General features: G+C 39.8%; 1 protein-coding gene across 2 annotated transcripts in view; it reads right to left on the reverse strand.

Annotated features, from left to right (window-relative positions):
* RPS6KA5 (ribosomal protein S6 kinase A5) overlaps positions 1 to 19,847 on the reverse strand; it is a 46,688-nt gene that overhangs the window by 12,814 nt on the left and 14,027 nt on the right. Inside the window, exons 2-11 of one of the 2 annotated variants that reach the window (XM_075282397.1) lie at positions 15,874 to 15,945; positions 12,651 to 12,869; positions 9,886 to 10,001; positions 7,196 to 7,303; positions 6,221 to 6,304; positions 5,295 to 5,398; positions 3,306 to 3,456; positions 2,031 to 2,192; positions 999 to 1,124; positions 59 to 192 (exon numbers count right to left, since the gene is read on the reverse strand). In XM_075282397.1, the coding sequence (XP_075138498.1) occupies positions 59 to 192; positions 999 to 1,124; positions 2,031 to 2,192; positions 3,306 to 3,456; positions 5,295 to 5,398; positions 6,221 to 6,304; positions 7,196 to 7,303; positions 9,886 to 10,001; positions 12,651 to 12,869; positions 15,874 to 15,945 (1,276 nt within the window). Of the gene's footprint in view, positions 1 to 58; positions 193 to 998; positions 1,125 to 2,030; positions 2,193 to 3,305; positions 3,457 to 5,076; positions 5,114 to 5,294; positions 5,399 to 6,220; positions 6,305 to 7,195; positions 7,304 to 9,885; positions 10,002 to 12,650; positions 12,870 to 15,873; positions 15,946 to 19,847 lie in introns of those variants that run through there. The other variant, XM_075282398.1, reaches the window with a different exon arrangement.

Consider the following 19,847-nt stretch of genomic DNA (forward strand, 5'->3'; position numbering starts at 1 on the left):
GTGTCCAGTAATAAAATGCCTTAGCCACGTAGAGCTTTGCAGCCATAAGTCCACGTACCGTTTACTGATTATTTTCACAGCATACTCCTGGTTGGTTTTTTTGTGCAAACATTTTCGACAGATGGAGAAACTGCCCTCACCCAACGGCTTCTCCTTCAAATCAAGCTCGTAGTGCTGATAAAACGGAGAGTCCTGCCAGGAAATGAATGGCATGCAGTTCACAAGTTAGCACTTAACAGAAAGAAAAAAAAAATATTGGAATGTATATTCCAACGAAAAAAAAAATAAAACAGAGTCAAGACAGCCTGCAAGGACGAAACAGGCAAATCAAAATCTGCCGCTGTCCTGAGAAGACAGAGATTGTGTAAAGCTTCTAGGACAGACTATGGGATTATAGTTCAACCACCACTTACAGCTGCTTCCAGGAAAAGTGGGTGATTCTTACAGGGGCTGTCACACAGCTTTCAAAGATTCTTGAATGGCATATCTGCCGCCTTATGCTGTTGCTAACATGGGTAGTGATGATGTGTCACTACATAACTAGTTACATTTATCATCCTGGAGAGTTGGATGTCAACTGCATCGGCAGCACTATTGGTCATCCATTCAGCCATCTGAAAAAAAAGCTGAGTGGATCTGATAAGATAAAGTAACTTTCCTGCTAATGTCCATAAAGAACTAACTCCCTTATAATGTGTCTGTGGCAAGCAAATGGATGGATTATGACTAACACAGCAGGAGTCATATGCATAGCAATAAAGCACGGTGACTGCAAGGTGTATCTTTTTCTGGGGTGGGGGGTTGTAGTAACAGGAACTGGGGAGACACTGTCGCAAGCTCTGTGATACTTTAGCTGCTGAAGACCCTGACCTTGAGGAAGACATCTACGGTATGTTATACAATAAGTTACTGACAGAAGGCTTTATTTTCTATTCAGAAAGAAGGTCTGCAGCAGCTGAGGTTTGTATTATAAAAAGGTATGATGTCCACACTTCTACCTTCATCATAGCACTCCTTGCTATGTTTGTAACTCCTGGACGCTCTGTTCCCAGATGGTACTGGACAGTATCTGCAATGGCAGCATTTGGCTTGAAGAGGATGGATGGAGCAACAAAGGAATAACCCTGCATGTAAAATAAATAAATAACCACTAGTCAATTTCCTATGACCAGGATATTAAGTCTGCAGTAATTTTTATATTTTAACGTGTAATGTACAATATGGGGATGTGACCAGGAAAAAGCCAGAGCCCCAAGATGGGTAGGCTAGTAGGGGACGCAGAGCACACCGTGTAATCATCACATGTGTAAACATGGCACGGACGTTAAAAATAAAAAGGATAAAAATACACTGCAGCTGTTCCTGCACTTGTGAAAACATTCAGATGTCTACAGAGATGCCAAAAGCTGCAGAAATTCATAGCAATAAGGCATGTCAGCTTTTGTTTAATTAAGCGAGAAATCATTGTTCTATTGCTGAGATGCCAGCGTCCAAAATATGTTGGCTCAACTGCATTATAATCCAAGGAAACATAAAAGAAATATAATAATGTCAGAAATAATTTCAGAAATATATTTTCTTCTGCATTTATCAAGAGGAGTTACGCTAGGTTCACAACGAAACAATGGAGAGTCAGATTGCTACAATAGCAGTTAAACAAGCAGAGCAGCGGACCCCATTACAGACCTCCTCCTTGCAGGACCTTTTTCTCCGCCAATTTTCGGTGGTCTCTGAGGTAGTCTTCAACTGACATAGATGTGAACCTAGCCTTACATTTTCCATATCAATTCATAGAATGACTTATTACAGGAACAAGAGAAAGTTTGCTTTATGCATCACACTTACATTAAACCTAGATACACTGTGTCAAGTGTAAGGCACCTCGTGCCACAGTTACAAGGAAACTCTAATCTGTGACTCAGCAAAGCACATTGAGCAATCGGAGGATTAGCTCAGAGGGTCAAGTATCACCTGTTTAAAGCTGGCAGCCACACAGAGGACCCAAGGAGCCAAGCTCTAGCCTCATGTACCTGAAATATCCGGTCTGCATTCATGGGAAGAGCGGCTGGTGAGTAAGTGGGATCCATTTCTGTAAACTCTTCTGCAAAATTTCCCACATCCAGTTCGTCCTTGATAACTGGTTTAAATGGAGCAGAGACTTTCTTTGCTGCTAAATCCTCCCAATTAAGAGTCTAAAACATATTAAAAGGACAGTAATTCATACAGAATAAACATTTCATAGACCAGCTGTTTTAAGAGACTGCATTTGGTTGAACGCTGTGACCTTTTCACTAAATACAAAGCATAGGGCTGCACATTACCAATGAATGTGACACCATCGGCATGGGGAAGAGGTTGCAGTGTTTGCAGACGCTAAGGCATCTTCAAACAGCTGATCAGCAGTGGTCCGAGATATTAGACCCCAATCAATCACATATTAATGACCTATCCTAAGAATAGCCCATCAATATTTTAGTCCCTGAAAAGCCTTTTATGATTGCTTCTAGGGCTCATCTTAGTAAAACTCCATTATACAGAATCTCATTTCTTAAAACTGCTGACAGAGGCAGGACAGGTATGGGTGTAGCTGTTTAACCATACCTAGAGGGGTACTCATACTTTCTTAAGTGACCAAGGTCTCTTTGTGTGCAGCGTTTCAAAATCACTTTACTAAAGGCTCCCAACCAAGGGAATGCTAGAGCTGTCGCTCAAAAACATAGGATAGGTATTAAAGACTGCACAGAGTCCAACAAATCGCACAATAAAGAGATTGCTCCTGTGAAGTAACTTCTCCTCAGTCATGTAAGTAGTATGAGCACCCTGAGGTATGTTTAAATAACTTGGCCTATTGCTTATCTATTTCTGTCAGCAGTTTTGAGTAATAAAAACTGTTAAAAGGTTCATTCAGTAAATGTGAATATATCGCTCATCTAGCAGCAGGCACTTTCTTTGCCTACAAGCTCTCTGTAAATGCTAAACTTCCTCAGATTCCAACAACAACAATCTGTGTACAGTAATATAATAATTAATAGACAGAGAGGAAGGGGATGTATCTGCAGCTGCTATCTCTCAATGTCTGTGATCTTGCATGCTATGAGTGGAAGCAGAAGTGACGAAACATCTTATTGTTTCAGAGTGCCAAGCACAGCAATGAGGAATCTGTGGACAGCAAGATACTGCACCAAAGGACGGACAAAAAACACATAGGGAGAGAAGATATGCATTTCCAAAAAGAAGAGGGAAGGAATAAAACAGTCTGCGTTCACAATTTGTTACTGACATCTTATGTAATAAACTTTACTCACTTGGAAAAACGGATGTTTCTTGATTTCATCTGAGCCAGCTGGACCACAGCCAAGGCGCTTTTTAGGATCTTTCATCAACAGGCTTCTAATAAGATCTTTCACCAGCTCACTCATTTCTGTAGGGTAGGGTGGGTCGCTTTTTAATATTCTCCTGCATTTAAAAAAAAAAAAGAGAAAAAAAAAGTTTATAATAAATAAAGGATATCTTTATTTATGCCTCATGCAACCAAGAACATAAAGGGATCACACTTGCACAAAAGTTCATTTTTCAGCAGAAAAATATTCTTCTTATTTTTGTGGGTCATATTTAGCCAAGGATTGCGCATGAATTTTGCAAGACGCAATTAAATAATATGTAGGCATACATAATATTAAGAGGTTGCTATTTGTGGAGGGAAATCATTACTATAACTGTCCTCCATGCCACTTAAATTCATTTGGGCAAATCTTATAACTGATACAACGTTCATTGTGGGAGACAAATATTTTATATTTTACTAGCCTGGGTATTTCCAGATGTGGCGATACCTAAATGATATTGTTCCCTGTATTCTGCAGGTCAGTAGGGTCATACTGATACCAAATTTAGGCTATAAGGCTCAACATTGCAGAAATGTAGTGGGGAAAAAATCTGTTTTAGGCGAAGGCCCCAAGTAGTGAGTCGCAGCGGGGGGGGGGGGACGACGACACACACACTATAGAAAAGACCGCAATGGAAACACATCGTGTTTTTTTTCCGCAGCGTTTTTCACATAAAGTTTATAGATTTTTCTTCTGCAGACTTTCTGATTCTATTATACCTATACAGAAAACGTTAGTATTTCCATAGGTATAATTGATATGTTGTGAAATGCAAAAACGCTCACGTTTTTGAAAGCGCAGCATTTCTGCTGCAGATTTTTTTTCTGCAATGTGTGGATGGGATTAGCTATAATCCCATTTACTTTGCAGGTACTGTAAAATGGGGCGTTTTTTGTTGCAGCGATTTCATTAATATCATTCGCAGATTGTGGAAAAAAAACAAACTGTGTAATCAAAAGCGAAAAAAAAACAACAAAAACCCACACAGCAAAACTTCAATTAAAAATTCTTCATTTCGCCACATGGGGCCTTTGTTGGGGGTAGGGGGGCACAAAGTACGTTTTATTGATACTATTTTGGGGAATGAGTGCCTTCCAGATCACGTTTTATTTAATTTGGGAATTCAGATTTTTCCCACCCCCATTGACAAGGGATAAATAATTTAATATTTGTATAGTCTGACCACTTTGTGACAAGAGAATATCTGACGGAAAAGGGATGATTTTAACTTTGACATTTTTAAAGTTTTTAAAGATTTAATTTTTTTTTTTTTTTGTCAGTCTGTGGTAAAGTCTCTGTATACTATATATAACTCTTCAGGTGCTGGGAACACACCTAACCACAGCATCTGAAAGATTATAGTGCATGTGATAGTGTGAAACCCGGCAGCTCCTTGGGTGCTGTGTTTAAATGGAGTGCCGACCTCTGCTGTTCATCTACAGCAGATGTCTGGAAGTGCACGATAAAGGCTCATGTGTAGTTATATGCATGAGAATTTAAGTGTAAAATTGCATCTACCTACATCTATGATCCCTGTAGAGGCGTTATTGCAACCTCTAAAAGGAATATTAGATACAACTGTCCTATGAGCAGGATTTTTTGTATATATTTTGGCTTTTTCATTTGGTTATTGCTTTTCACGGGAGATAGCGAAAGAGCAGCAGGATACTTCAGAGACAAGTGTGCTTACATAGTGAGTGGTCACAGATTATGTATTATATAGTGGAAGAGACAGGGTCCTCAGCAACACAGAGTATTTCAGAAAAGGAGTTTACTAATCTTGTGGAAGGTCATAGATAGAAAGTGACATAGCTGAAAAAGCAAGATACCCAGAAATAGAGAATATTAGGAGCAGCACAGATTATTTCAGAAGATAGATATTAGTGAGACCATGTTTGTGGGACATACTTAGAAATTTCAGCTTGTGAATTTTTCTCCCCATCTACAGTGAATGGCGATGCTCCTGTCAGCAGTTCATACATCAAGACCCCCAAACTCCACCAGTCAACAGCCTGAAATAGAACAATGAAATGCTTTTAGATTGAAAAAGGTGAAATGGGATTTCTGTTTTTAATGTAGCTAAAGCTTAAAGTGTATCTAAACTTTCAGCTGACTTTTCTTTTTATAAGCTACCACATGTGGGATCATGAATAGTAACACTATGTCTGGCCATTACAAATTTCTGTAATTTTTTTTTTTTTGCAGTTTTTACTTTTGAGAGTTACCTCTAATTTTAATCTGTGCCTCAGTTGGGGTTGAAGAACAGCTGCTATGGTGTCTTACATAGACAGTACCTGGAAAAACAGTAGATTCTGCTTCCCAAGTCCCTCTAACTCAGAAGCAGCATCACCATGTAGGGCATTCCAGAGAAGTACTGGCCAGTACTCAGGTGACAATCTCTGGGGTGAAAAACTTACTATTATCTTCAGCAGGACATCTGTGACTCATATAAGGCTTACACCTTCAGAGCAACTTATATTAAAATATAGGTAGGAAGACGAGGTCAGGGAGTCGACTGGGATCAAGGACCTAAAATAAGTATATTGTCCTGAGGAGATGAGAGGTCCATGGGTAGGACACTAGATAGAGAACAAAATTGACATCACTGATAAATCCTATGCATTCCCAAGAAAGAAGTGACTGAGCAAACAGCCTACCCATTAAATAGAGTGCACCAATGACATCACTGAACACAAAACCTATCCATTCACTGGAGAACAGAGGTAAAATCACTCAGAATGCAAATAATTCTATGTTTGATGAGACATCAAATGCAAAAATGCACAAACCCCCCCCCCCCCCAAAAAAAAACAAAACTGTATAGATCTTAGTACCTTGTCATGTCCAGAATCTCCACCTTTGACAATCTCCGGTGCCATATACTCTATAGTCCCACAAAAGGAGTAGGCTCTTTCATTCTAAAAGTAAAGAAATGGTTCATTTGATCTAAAATAAAAGAGACACAGACACTGAGAATATTTATCAGTTCGCCCCACGTGGGGGGTTGCCTTTAGATTACCTGTAGTGAAGTTAACTATATTCATTTCTGTATCAGAACATGCAAGGTTGGTACAGTTTCCATAAATCAGGCACAAAGAGACACTTCTGTCTGACATGTTAACATTGCCTCATATAAAATAATGTATCATATGATAAGTATATCCATTATATCAAGAGACCAATTGCCGAATCAGCTCTGGTTGGTAGTGAGAAGACAATGCTAAACCCTGATGAGCCATATGATTTACTTCTATTGACTTTTAAAGGTTACCACCCACTGGTATAATTCCAGTTATGATTCAAAGGATTAAGTGAGCTCAATAGTTTTTGCTTTCTTTGCATCATCAGTTCATCAACTGTTAGCAACAGTGTACTGACATATGGAAATACAGTATTAGAGATTAGGATATAGGATGAAACCCTCTAAAATTAAAAAAAGTACTTATTATTTCCAAAAGAATAATGACAATCTCCAGATTGTTGGTCTCATGAGGACAGCTATTCTGGTTGTGTGGAGCTGTAGTTTCAATATGGCCGCAGATGAAGGGTCATGTGACCCAACCTATCCTTCAACGGCCATATTGAGTCAGCAGTGTCACACAACCAGAATATAGGCTTTGGAACCAGGGCTCTCTATGGATTTTGGGGACTGTGAAGTTTTATAAAAATTATATATAGGGAAAAAGCAAGCAAAGGAACCAGAAATAAAATTTTTGTTTACCGTCATTTTCGTCAATGTAAGTTTCTTCTGAACACAAAGTGTAAAAATTAATTAACAGGTCCAGCAAATGAATGAACAAGTCACTTACCTCATCTGAAAGAAACTCCTTACTGAGACCAAAGTCTGTTAGGACCACATGGCCACTGGAGTCCAGGAGGATATTTTCGAGTTTGATGTCTCGATAAATTATCCCCAACTGCAACAGAAGAAAAAGTATTGGAGTTTCTCCTTCCTGAGAAATGACTGTTTACAGCAGAGGACTATATGAGGATGAATAGGAGAAGCTGGGGATAAGTTAGGCATCCAGCACGTAAACAACCATAAATTCTCCAAGGAAAAAAAAAAATAAAAAAAAATTGTAATGTTATTTACGAAGCCAAACTCCTTCATAAGGAATGCAGAATTTCAATGTGGAAAAGAATGCACATGTTATATTGCGCATTCTCTTCTGGTCTGCTCGCTTGCTATAACTGATCAGTATATGTATACAATGATGTGCAAAAGGGTAATTTCTGCCTGAAATCTGTGTAGACAAAAGTACTTTATTAAGCAAAATGGAGAACGGAGTCCCCGAACGCAAGTGTGAACCGACCCTTAGCTTAGATTCCAGGATGTGTATCTCACAGAGGATTGTCTAACTGGATATCAGTGAGGGTTTACAACCTCTGGATAGAAAGCAAACAGGAATCAATGACAGCAAGCAGCCATTTTGACCATAGCTGAGAGATTGAAACACAGAGTATTGGAAAGCTGCAGAACATTTCCTTATACAATAGAAATGCTTTATTAAAAAAAAAAAAAATGGACACCCCCTTCCTTTATTGCATCACACTGATTTGCACCTTGCAGCTATAAAAGTAACTGACAGTTTAAATCAAAGTATTTCCTTGTCATCCCTGGAGCAACTTTCCTTCACATTCCCCTCTTTTAGTTCTTTGCACGGTTTAAACTACATACAACTAGTACTATGGAACATACCAGGAGATAAACTACTAAAGAGGAGGCGGTTCCCTAAAACCTCCAGCAGTCAGTGCAGCCCCTTGCATCCAAATGCTCTCATGATATTCAACTTGCTGACCTGACGACATCAATGCAAATATTAATTTCGCCTTCTGCAGGCGGCCACAATCAGGCTTTTGTGTATAACTGTGTCAAAGGCAGCAGGACTGAAAATATAAAGCCATCCTGCTACGCCCTAGTCTGACACACTCCAGGACTGCTCTTAAAGCATGCCTTTCACTTTAGAAAATACCGTATATCAGAATTGTGGGGCAAATGCAAAATCTAAGCTTTCCCCTACTATTCAGGACATCTGTATGTCTGTGACTGTAGTCTGACCAGCAGGCCCTGGAAAAGACCTTGGAGTGTACAACTAAGCACAAACATTTCAGTGCTTTAGGAAAGCTGGATAATTCATATGAGAGCTGTGAGGGTTGCCAAATTTGTTACCACTCAGCTTTCTGAAATACAAGAGTTGACTTGCCCAACATTTTTTCATTTTATAAAAGAGGAAAGGATTATTTACAATAAGCAAGACAACGTATTCTGGATCTATAAGATCTTGAAATATTGATTTAGTTTGTTTATAGCTGGTGATAGGTGCTGTAGCAGTTGCTATGGGGCCCAGACCCCCAGATTTGTTTTTAGATAGGCCATTACTTGCAGGACCATTCACTCATCCATGCCCACCTCCACCTCTAGTGAGCACACCACATTAAGCTACAATGCAGAACAATGCCTGGACGTTGAACTCTGTGTGGGGACCAGTAATGGACACAATTACTGTGTAGGGGGCTAGATGCCCTAAAAGATGTCAAAAGGGCAAAACCTTTGGTTGGGCAGCAGTACATTGTGATATTAATGAGACAATCTCTATTTTTTAATGCCTATTGTATTATAAATCCCTTTAACACTAGCGAAGCTGTATGATTTGCTACACCATGTGCAGAGTCTGCTTTTGCAGTATTAAAACGAATGAGAATGTTAACCGATAATAAAAGTGTGATTCCGTGGATGAAAACAAACTGTTCCTGATCATGAGGTGTTGGGAGCAGAGCACTCTGACCTACACAATTTAACAATTGGGTTTATTTGTTTCTCCCCAAGATACCTGCGTGCTCCGCTTTTACTTCAATAGATAGAAGTTGTGTCTTCTTACACAGTAAAAGGGAGCAATGTACTGTATGAGGGCCAATAAAAGGGGCAATATACTGTGTGGGGCAATACACTGTGGGGCCCAAAAAAGCAGGCATTATACTATAGGAGCGTTACACTGTGTCGGGAACAGTAAAGGAGCAAGCAGGCATTATAATGTGTGGGGACAATAATGTCCTACTGTGCGGTGAAAAGTAAAGCCTTGTATCTACAACTTCTGAATTCTTAAGGTGCAGAGGGTATGTGAGTGCTGGTGTGTAACTTCTGATTTCCCTGAGGGAAGGGTACAGTCAAAAGCTTTCTATAGGGCCCAGTTACGCCCCTGCAGGTGCTGTATGAGTAAATAGTAGTGTTTTATTTGAAGGCATTCAAGAGATTTTGCAAGTGAAATTATCTTTTATGTGCCTGTATTTATGAGCGCTTAGCATAAGCACCATGGAAAACACTGACAAAATAAAAACAGTGGTTAGTCAGTCACTTATAACCAGGCTCCCCATCAGCGCACTCCTCCTCGTAGCAATTTACGGTGATCATAACCACTAAACCAACTATTCCTTGCTGAGCAACCTACAGCTCCCACAAGTGCCAAAACATGTTAATACATGAAAAATTAGCAAAACAAACCTTGTGAAGGTGCTCAAGGGCCAGTACAATCTCCCCGATATAGATTTGTACTTCACTTTCTGTGAATTTTTCCCGCTGTGATAAATGTGTAAAGAGCTCACCTCCATTAATGTAATCTGAGAAGAAAAAAAGAAAGAAAAAACAGACACATAGATTATATTAAAAGGGACGTTACAGATTGCTATCTTTAAAGCTTAAAGGTGTTATCCAGGATTTAAAAATGGCAAAGAAAGTTTTCAATTAAAAAAGAAAATAAAAAAAATTTAAACTATTTGAAGGGGTTTTTCCAGGTTTACAGATTGACGTCCTAGCCTTAGGATAGGTTCTCAATTAAAGACTAGTGAAGGTCCAACAACAGAGATCTTTACGAATCAGCTGTATGAAGAGACTGCAGCATTTGGGTGAACATTGAGGACTCCTAACAACATCAAGCACAGCCCAGTGCATAGTTTAGTGACTGTTTTTGGTTTTAGATTGATTTTGCTGAGCTTCAACCAGAGCACGTGACAAAGGAACGTCACATCCCATGACCATAGAAGCAGTGAGCTGTTGTCGCTGACTCCGTTAATCTTTGAATGATGATCTAGCCTAATAATAGACAGGTCAGTCATAAAACTATGGGAAAACCTCCGGGGCTACACGGTGGCTCAGTGGTTAGCACTGCAGCCTTGCAGCGCTGGAGTCCTGGTGTTCAAATCCCGCCAAGGGCAAAAAACCATCTGCAAGGAGTTTGTATGTTCTCCCCGTGTTTGCATGGATTTCCATTCCATAGTCTAAAGACATACTGATAGGGAAAAAATGTACCGTACATTGTGAGCTCTATATGGGGCTCACAATCTACATTTAAAAAAAAAAATATGGGAAAGCCTTATTAGTCTTTCATACTCCAGCAATGGAGATGTCTTGGTCCCCATTGGTTTTTTTATCTTATATTGCCATGATGACGTTCCCATGTGAATGCTGTGACCAATCCATGGTCTAAGGAATTATGTATCGTACATACAGGCATCCCTACTAAGGTCATATCCTTACTGCAGCAGCCACATGCTCAGGAGTATTTTTTAAAAAACTCCCGTTTTAACGAAAAACAAAAAAAAACAACCACACATTAAACCCAAGACAGCGCTTTGTATTATAAAAAGATCTACAACCTTCTAATAAACCTTGAATTTTTTTTTCTTTTCATTATTTTCAAGATCTCTACTGTTAGTGAATGAGAACATTCTTGTTTAAATCCAGAGTTCTGCTTACACAGCTGAGGGCTTGTTACAATGTATCAGTGTAAGCGAATGTCTTCACCTACACACAGTAGATCACAAATAAATTTGACTTCAGAAAAAAACAAGCAGAAATCTTATGAACGGTTAGAAGATAGCACAAATGTGTATTAGGCAAGGACTACACAGGTACTTTGGTTAGGACAGCTGCTGCACATGCAAAGATCATCAAGTCACCTGCGGTTACTATATCAGTGACGCTCCGTTGCAAAAAAAAAAAAAAAATTTAAAATTATATGTATGTACTTATCCAATTTTTTATCCAAGTGTTGCGGTAACCACTTACATTAGTGGTGTTGCAAGACAAGAGTCCTATAACTGTTCTCCCAGTGTCATCCGTTCATTTCAATGGGACTGCCAAAGATGTACATTTCTTCTGTGTGGGTCCATGCAGTGAGATGTCCACCAAAGGGCAATTTACCACTAACTGGTTTATGGGATGTAACTTGTTGTGACCAGAATAACACCTTTAGGCTGAGGCCCCACATTGCGGAAACGTTGCCTTATTTTTTGAGCCAAAGCCAGGAGTGGATTGAGCAGAAGGTAGAAGTATAAGAATTTCCTAAATATTTTCAATTCCTTTTGTAGTCGTTCTTGGCGTTGGCTCAAAAAAACCTCAGCAAAATCTACAACAGAAAAATCTTTCATTTCCACAATGTGGGGCCGCAGCCTTATATGTAGCCCCAGCATTTTTGACCAAGGAAAATTAAGCCAACAAAAATGAAATAAAAATGTGGCATTTTTCACACACAAAAAAAAAAAAAAGTGTGCACTTAGCCTTAATACTACTTCCCAACTCCTTAGCCCCATAATGAAAATACCTTTATGGCCATATCAAATCCATCTTCAAAGTAAGTGAATGGGGTTTCTGCAACCCTGATCACATCCATCAGAATAAAATGCATGAACACCGCAGATTGCTGCTGTTGACACACAGGCAAATTTAACATGTAAACATACCGTTTAAGAACCATAAAAATGTGTTATGCCTTCGGGGTAAAGCATAACACAGGAATTTCAAACCACACCAGAGATAGAATCCCTATGACATGCTCTGACACTCAGGCATTGTATCAATCCTGCCTGAAGTGTTCCTTTATTGGCAAAACGCAGCAACCTAGAAACAGGATATGTCAATGTTAACTAGACATATCTAAAAAGCCTAGAAAATCTGGGTGACAATGCCTGCAGGAGTGGCCATATTAGTTGTCCCATGAGACTACGGATATTCAGAGAGGGCTCTTCACACAGGTTAATGTCCTTCATATAGTGGCATTCACTCTTCTCACTGTACGCCAGCACAGCCTACACTGTTCACAAATACCTTGTGCACATTTTAAGATAAGAAGATTTTTGCGTAGTCAACACGCTGTTATTCATTACATAATGAGTCACTTACCTTGTAAAGTATATAATGTAAAGATCACAGGCATATAAGGTAAATGCCTTAGCAGTAATTCCATTCCCATAAAAGAGAAAAAGTCTTACCCAAAATGAGATGAAGTTTTGTGTCCGTCTGGAAAGCATAGTGGAGTGTTACAAGAAACGGAGACTGCCTGATATGTTCCAGAACCTGACGCTCAGTCCGCGTGTGTTCCGCTGTCTTGGCTTTCTGGATTATGGTCGCCTTCTTTAAAACTTTCATGGCATAAAGTTTCCCAGAATCATGACCACTGATTTTCCTTACCAGGAAAACTTTGCCATAAGCTACAAACAAGCAGGAAGGGGAAGGTATTTTATTTTTCACCTTTCATAATAAATATAGCATTCTGCATGAAGTATGATTCAGCATAATACATAAGAAGTTACATTTCAACTAAAAAAAAAAAAAGAAGTTATTCTGTTCTTCAGATTTATGCTTATTTTTGTGTGGCACAAAAAGGATGTGACAACTTCTACTGTCTGCCATAATAACCGACAAGGAGCTGATCTGCTAGTCACACAGCAAAGTACCTCCTGTTCTTTTCAGTTTTTCTTACCTTCGATTTCTAAAGGCCATTTACACAGTCTGAGAAAGTAGTTTTTCAAGTGTAAACAAGCAGCCCATTACACAAGAAGCCGCTACATCCTGTGGGGCCAATACTTTTGTAAATGTGCCAGACACAATGCCTACATGTCGATATAGCATTTTATCCAGCAGGTATCACTAGCAAAAGTGGCCTGTGGATTCTTATTGTGTTACACAGAGATCACCAGAGTTATGCTGCTCTTTGTGGCGGCCCTCCACTTAGGCGTATTGAGAGGGGTCCTAGATGGGGAATCTGCCCCTTTATTAAAGCCATCTACTTTCAAAGAGCAATAAATAAGGGCTACCCTAACCACATGAGCCCTCTAGGATGAATATTTTAATAAGAATAGCCACTGCAATGTTCACCTGAGGGTGATAGGCAAGAGGTGACCATTACAAGACAATTTGCTGACTGCAAAGACATAATTCCCCCACCCCCACTGGGTTGAGTAACACTATAGCCACAATGACACACCTAGTATTGTGTTGTATAGAAGGTTTACAGCCTGATCCTGCTGCAGGCTCTCCTGCCATTTCTACACGGGTGTGAAACTAAAAGATTTCATAGACTTCACAAGAGCCAATACACTCACCAAATATAAATATATGCTCATAATGCAGAGATCCTTATATTATAAGCGTAGGAGAGGATGCTGTCATCAGGAGTCTGCCCTGTTTTTTTGCAATGCTTCGTAAAGATTTACAGTCACCATAACTAAAGGTTATGCCATGGTTAGTTTGCAAGTTGCACATATTGGTGAGCAAAAGAAAATCAATGTCAATACTGCCTACTAAAAGCAATTCTGAAACAACAGTTGGTAAGGAGTGGTGCTCTCTCAGAAGCTTTGGAGATGTAAGACTAGAAAACCCTTAGAGCTTTTAAGACCTTTTTTAGGATTCTGTAAATAACACTGAATCAGACTAATGTAATATTCTGGGGGTTTTTTCATATACTTTTTCCTCCATTCATAGTCATCTTCAAGATCTCTCCTTACTGTAAATAAATCCCAATTGCAATCACAAGCTGAAAGCCAGGAGATATAATTGTAGCACATGACAGCTAGAAACTGTGAAAAAAATAAAGTTGCAAATGATTGAGAATTGTGTTAAAAGTGGGTGCGACTCCAACTGTAAGGCTAAGGCCCCACATCGCGGAAACGCAGTTTTTTGTTGCAGATTTTGCTGTGTTTTTTGGGTTTCTTTGAACCAAAGAAGGAATGGATTTAACAGTAAGGGAAACGTCTATGTGCTCATTTATATTTTCCATTCCATTTCAAGCCACTCCTTACTTTGTCAGTCTTAGGCCTCATGCACACAACTGTGTGCATGGTCAGTGCACTAGCAGTGTTTTTCACAGGTAGCACAGTGACCCATTCAACTCTATGGCCCCATACACAACAGTAAGTTTTCACTATCCCAGGATTCTATTCCTGTCCATTTTGACATCAGTGAATGGGGCTGCGGTGCCACGGGCAGCACAAGGATGTCATCCATGTGCTGTCCGGGATATTTAATAACGCCCCAGCTATATGTACACTATTCTGTGCATGTCACCTTAGGCTAGGGCTATACAAAGTCACTGCTGCAGCTAATATCTCACAACAGACCTAGCCAAAGCAAAAAGCAGACCAAATCAATTTATCACACAATTGGAATCATTTTCAACCATTGCAACCTGCAGCAAGAAATTGTCCTGTCATGGGTTCAGAACAAGTCTGTTTGCACAGTGGGTTTATTTAGTAGTGTGTAGACGGAATTTGTTTTGTGTTAGCTTACATGCACATGAACACATGTGCAAGTACAGGTCTGTAAGGAAAGGGTGTGGACAGCACATGAATGATATTGGCATTTAGCTGTGACCTTTATGGACCCATGCATTCTATTAATGAGTCTGGGATGAAAACGCACAGATATAGGACTTGTCCTGAGCATTGCCCCGAGGCTCACGGCTCCCTACACGGATTTGTGGTAGTACATGGATGAGTTTATGGGAGCCATCAGAAAATATGGGTGCAGGCACTGTGATAAAAGATGCTCCAGAATTTATAACGTCATGAGAAATACGCAAATTTAAAAACATGTTACAAATATTGACTGTTCTTCTTTAAATATATTAAAAGAAAGTTGCAAAAATATTCATTCTACAATGACAAAGCTTCATTTCCAGAACAGACTTTCTTGCAATCCATAACCCTGCTGTTTAGTTTGATAGATTAGACCTGAAAAGTCATTGGTGTATTTTATAGATAAACTTTCAGTGTCATTGATTGAGGGAACAATCGAATATGCCGCCCACACAGAGAACTTAAGGCAACTCAATATATGGAGGTGTGAACTGTAAGAAAATGTCACGATAAGAGCTGGGGAAAGACTTTCAGCTGAATATTGCTTCTTAAAAGAATTTGACAACTTTGGATTTTAGCTACCATCTGACTAAGCCTGGTAGGGCTCATAGACAAGGCAAGGAGGCTGCATGGTCACATGGTGCAGTACCATGCTACTGTACCGTACAATCTACTACACAAGGCATCCAATGAAACATGCCAATATCCCATATTCTAATAACCATGACAGACACTTCTGTCATAATACGGATATGTGCACAGGCCTAAATGTCATTCCTAATTTGCAGTTTAAAAAAACACTACAGTCAAGGGATCAAAAACGAGCAAATGTCTTATACTCAATAAATATTTCTCCTACCTCCTGTGCCCAGGACCTTCAGTAGCTCGAAATTCTCAATTCCAACTTTTTCTGCATGTCCTGTCAAATTTGCTAAAGAAAAAACAAAACAGAGGATATCCATCAGAAGTCATATGTCCAAGTTTAGTAACAAAGCATATTCTCTTTATCGCCTATTACATTTTTATTATAATTACAGGATTACAGTTAAGATCTTATCAAATGGACTAATCGCATTCAATCACCGCTGCATTCATTAAGAAGGATCAGCGTCTGGTCCACAGGACGGCTCCTCAGTGATGAAAAGAGCTTGATCTTAATGCAATGACATTACATTTAGAAGTTTAAATTAAAAAAACAAAAAACAAAAAAAAAAACACCTTTAAGAGACACCACACCTTGGTGCAACATACGGTAATACTTTTGCTGTCAGGGTAGAGATGGGACACTACATAGACTTTAGATAATTGACTAGTTATGCCCAGAATCACAGGGTTCAGCCAACTCTAATTGAATGTTTATGGTCAGCCTAAAGGGGTTGCCCAGGAATTACAGATTTTTGCAAGGAGGTCAGGAAAGATGAAAAATAAAAACACTCACCTGTCTCTAGCACTCCAGTGCGCGAAACAGTCATTTTATGCATACATGATTCAGTAATACAATGGTCAACAGAAGACACTTGTTGCAACAGTCTCTCGCAATATCAATTCTCAGCATGTTATGTAGATATATTTTTTTTCATAAACAGTAAAGTTGTTTAGTGAGTGTCCCATAAAGAAGGCCTTTCACCACCTCCACCAATTCAAGCTCTTAGCATTTTTTGTCTCTGCCCCACTGATTCCAGCACAGTTGGAATCTCTTCTCTAGCCTCCACCATTTCTGAGCAACATACGCAGTTAGTTTTGATGCCTCCAAAGAGTACCTTTCATGTCTTCATAGATATGTGGTATTATATACCACTAGAAAGCTGACAGCGTGCAGAATTCAGTTCACTGTTGGCTTTTCCAGTATGGGCCCCGATGCTGGAGAAATCGGTGCCTTTAGTTTTAAGCTCTGTAAAGTCAGAAGGGTAGTGTTAGGCAGGGGGCGTGACTAAGTGTAAACTAGCACATAAGACACCAAAACTAACAGCACTGATTGCTCAGGAATGGTGGGGGCTACAGAAAAAAAAATACATCAATTAATAGCTTCTGCTCCACTGATTATTTCTCTAGCAATCAATGCTGTTGGTATTGGTGTCTAATATACCGTTTATATTCTGTACTATCAGGAGAAGACAAGGGGCGTGATTGTGAGCTCTGACTACCTCTGAATCACACCCTCTGCCTGACACTGCCCTTCTCACATTACAGAGCTTAAAGAGGACCTTTCATATCCTCATGAATGTGCTAGAAAGGCGACAGTAGGCTGAATTCGGCACACAGTCGGTTTTCCCGGTATACGCCCCTGCTAATTTCAGCACAGATCTCTCCTCACTGTCAGAAAGGAGTTCCTCACAGCCTAGCGTCATCGCTGAGCTGTGAGAAACGCCCCCTCCCCTGACAGAACTCGTCCATAGACTTATACTGGGGAGAGGGCATTCCTCACAGATCAGCTACACGTAAAAAACACCACCTCTGACATTACAAGGCTATCATAGAGTACAGTCGGGTGGGGAGGCTCCTCACAGCCCAGCGATCACGCTAGGCTGTAAGGCCCGCTCTTCTGACAGTGGAGAGATATTGGTGCCAAAATTAGCAGCACCGATATCTCCACCACTGGGGCACATAACGAGAAAGCTGACAGTGTGCTGAATTCAACACACCATCTGCTTTCTAGCAGACATAAAACCGCATGTGCCTGAGGACATGAATGGTCCTCTTTAAAGGGGTATTCCCATAACTCTTCTTCTGCAGCCTGAAGGCTCTGTACTCTCTTCACTTCCTGGATTTCTCGCACATTGGTGGGCAGGGTTTCACTTGCTCTGCTATCTGCTATGATCCACAATATGACGCTGATGTGGAAACTGATGTAGCAGAGCTGGCTTTGAGTGCGCTTGCATTACATACAGAGGTAAGGGACTCCTTATCTCAGCCTTTATCAGCCAAATTCAATTAAACTGGCTGATAAGTAGAAAAGCTGAAGATAGAAAGCACAGTAATCCCAGAGCTCTCACCTGCCCCCTCCCCTATATGAGGAGCTCCATTGCTTGTCAGCCCCCACCTCGCAAATGCTTTTGTGGATGAATGGGCAAAAAATGAAACAAAGATATCTTGTATTAAAGATTTCCAGAAGAGTAGAAGCCGTTTTAGCTGAAAATATGGGGATCAACTCAATATTAATATTTATAAGTGTCAAATGATAGGTCATAAAAGCTCCTGCATGTGAATAGAGGTGTAGGGGTCTCAATACTTTTGTCTATATAGTGTAAGATAGTACTAAAGTATTAACAAGCGGATATGGCCTCCACTTTACAGTCTGCTCACAAATTAACAGTATAGTGGTTCTCAGATAGAATTACACGACTGGTGATTGACCAGTCAACAGAACATTTATGGAAAAGTTGTGTATGGACTGGTTAAATGATACACTAGGTAAGACTAATGATGCCAAAGTAGTAGCTTAAGAGTCTCTTGCAACCTTTTGATCTTTACCAGATCCCATAATGTCACTGTCCTAAATATGACAAAGGTGCTTCAACTGGTATATACTGAATAGTATATAATATGGTGCACAGCACTAGTACTAAAGAAAGCTTGTGCTAGGCATATGCTGTGTATCCACCTTCCGTACACACCATTGGGATTAGAGAGGCACTAATTACAAAAGGTACTTGACACGCTAGGAATCTGCTGTGGGTAAACGGATATAATATAGATATTAGAGGGACACTATTTCATTAGGTTTAACTAGTTTGCACCCACTAGTTAAAAGCAGAGTGCAGTACTGAAATAGACGCGTTGTGTTCCTTAGTAACAGGCATTTAGAGCATGAAATAGTTAAACCCTTTAGACGCTCTCCACATCATAACCATTTCATTATGGGAAGAGCACAGTATGTTCCAGCACAGGGAAATAAGCAATTAGCAGAAAGTGATCCACAATTCTATTAAAATAATAGATGATGTCCTAATCATTAATTGGATGTTGCCATGATTCAATGTCATGGACAATTCTCTTATAGCCCAAATTGTGTGGTAGAATGAAGAAACCTATGAGCTCAGGCAATAGGTCTAACACTAGGTTCACACCTGCCCTCGGGTTCCATTCTTCAGATCCACTTGGGGACCCAGAAAACAGAAACCCAATCCGCTTAAAAAGCAGTAACCCACGCACCCCATAAATTATAATGGCATCCACTGGATTTCCACCCGAAAAATGCAGAGAGATAAAAATCTTTTCTCTACACATTTTTAAGCGGAATGGGGGATGAAATCCTCAAATGTAGATGTGAACCTAGCCTAAATGGACCATTTCATATAATTCATGCTACATAAAATGTAGTCACTGTATACATATATTACTTACCTGTACTGATCTTGTATAAGGGCTGATGCACTTTGCTAGTACTTCTTGGACTGAATGTGGTCCAGAGACTGAGACTCCATTTATCATACTGATCTCCCAGTGACTCTAGTATCCTGTACTGTATGCAGTGTGGGGAAATGATCTTGTAGGGATTCCTAGCATCATAGATCACTAGGCCAAAATCAGCGTACTATATGCTGATCTTGATATATCCCCCTCCCCCCCATTTATATACATTATGTTACTTATCCTGTACTGATCCTGAGATACATCCTTTAGAATACTCCACAGTTACATGGCCTATATTACTAGCAGTGTCACTGTGTACATACATTACACTACATATCTTGTATACTGATACATAGTGCTCTGTACAATACTTCAGAGCTGTGCTCTCTATTCTACTGGCGGAGTCACTGTGTACATAAATTGATTTACTTATCCTGTATTACGTTCCTAAGATGCAGAGAAGCAGCCTGACCCTAAATT

This window comes from Leptodactylus fuscus, chromosome 7 (genome assembly GCF_031893055.1).
Source record: "Leptodactylus fuscus isolate aLepFus1 chromosome 7, aLepFus1.hap2, whole genome shotgun sequence".
Classification (NCBI taxonomy): Eukaryota; Metazoa; Chordata; class Amphibia; order Anura; family Leptodactylidae; genus Leptodactylus; species Leptodactylus fuscus.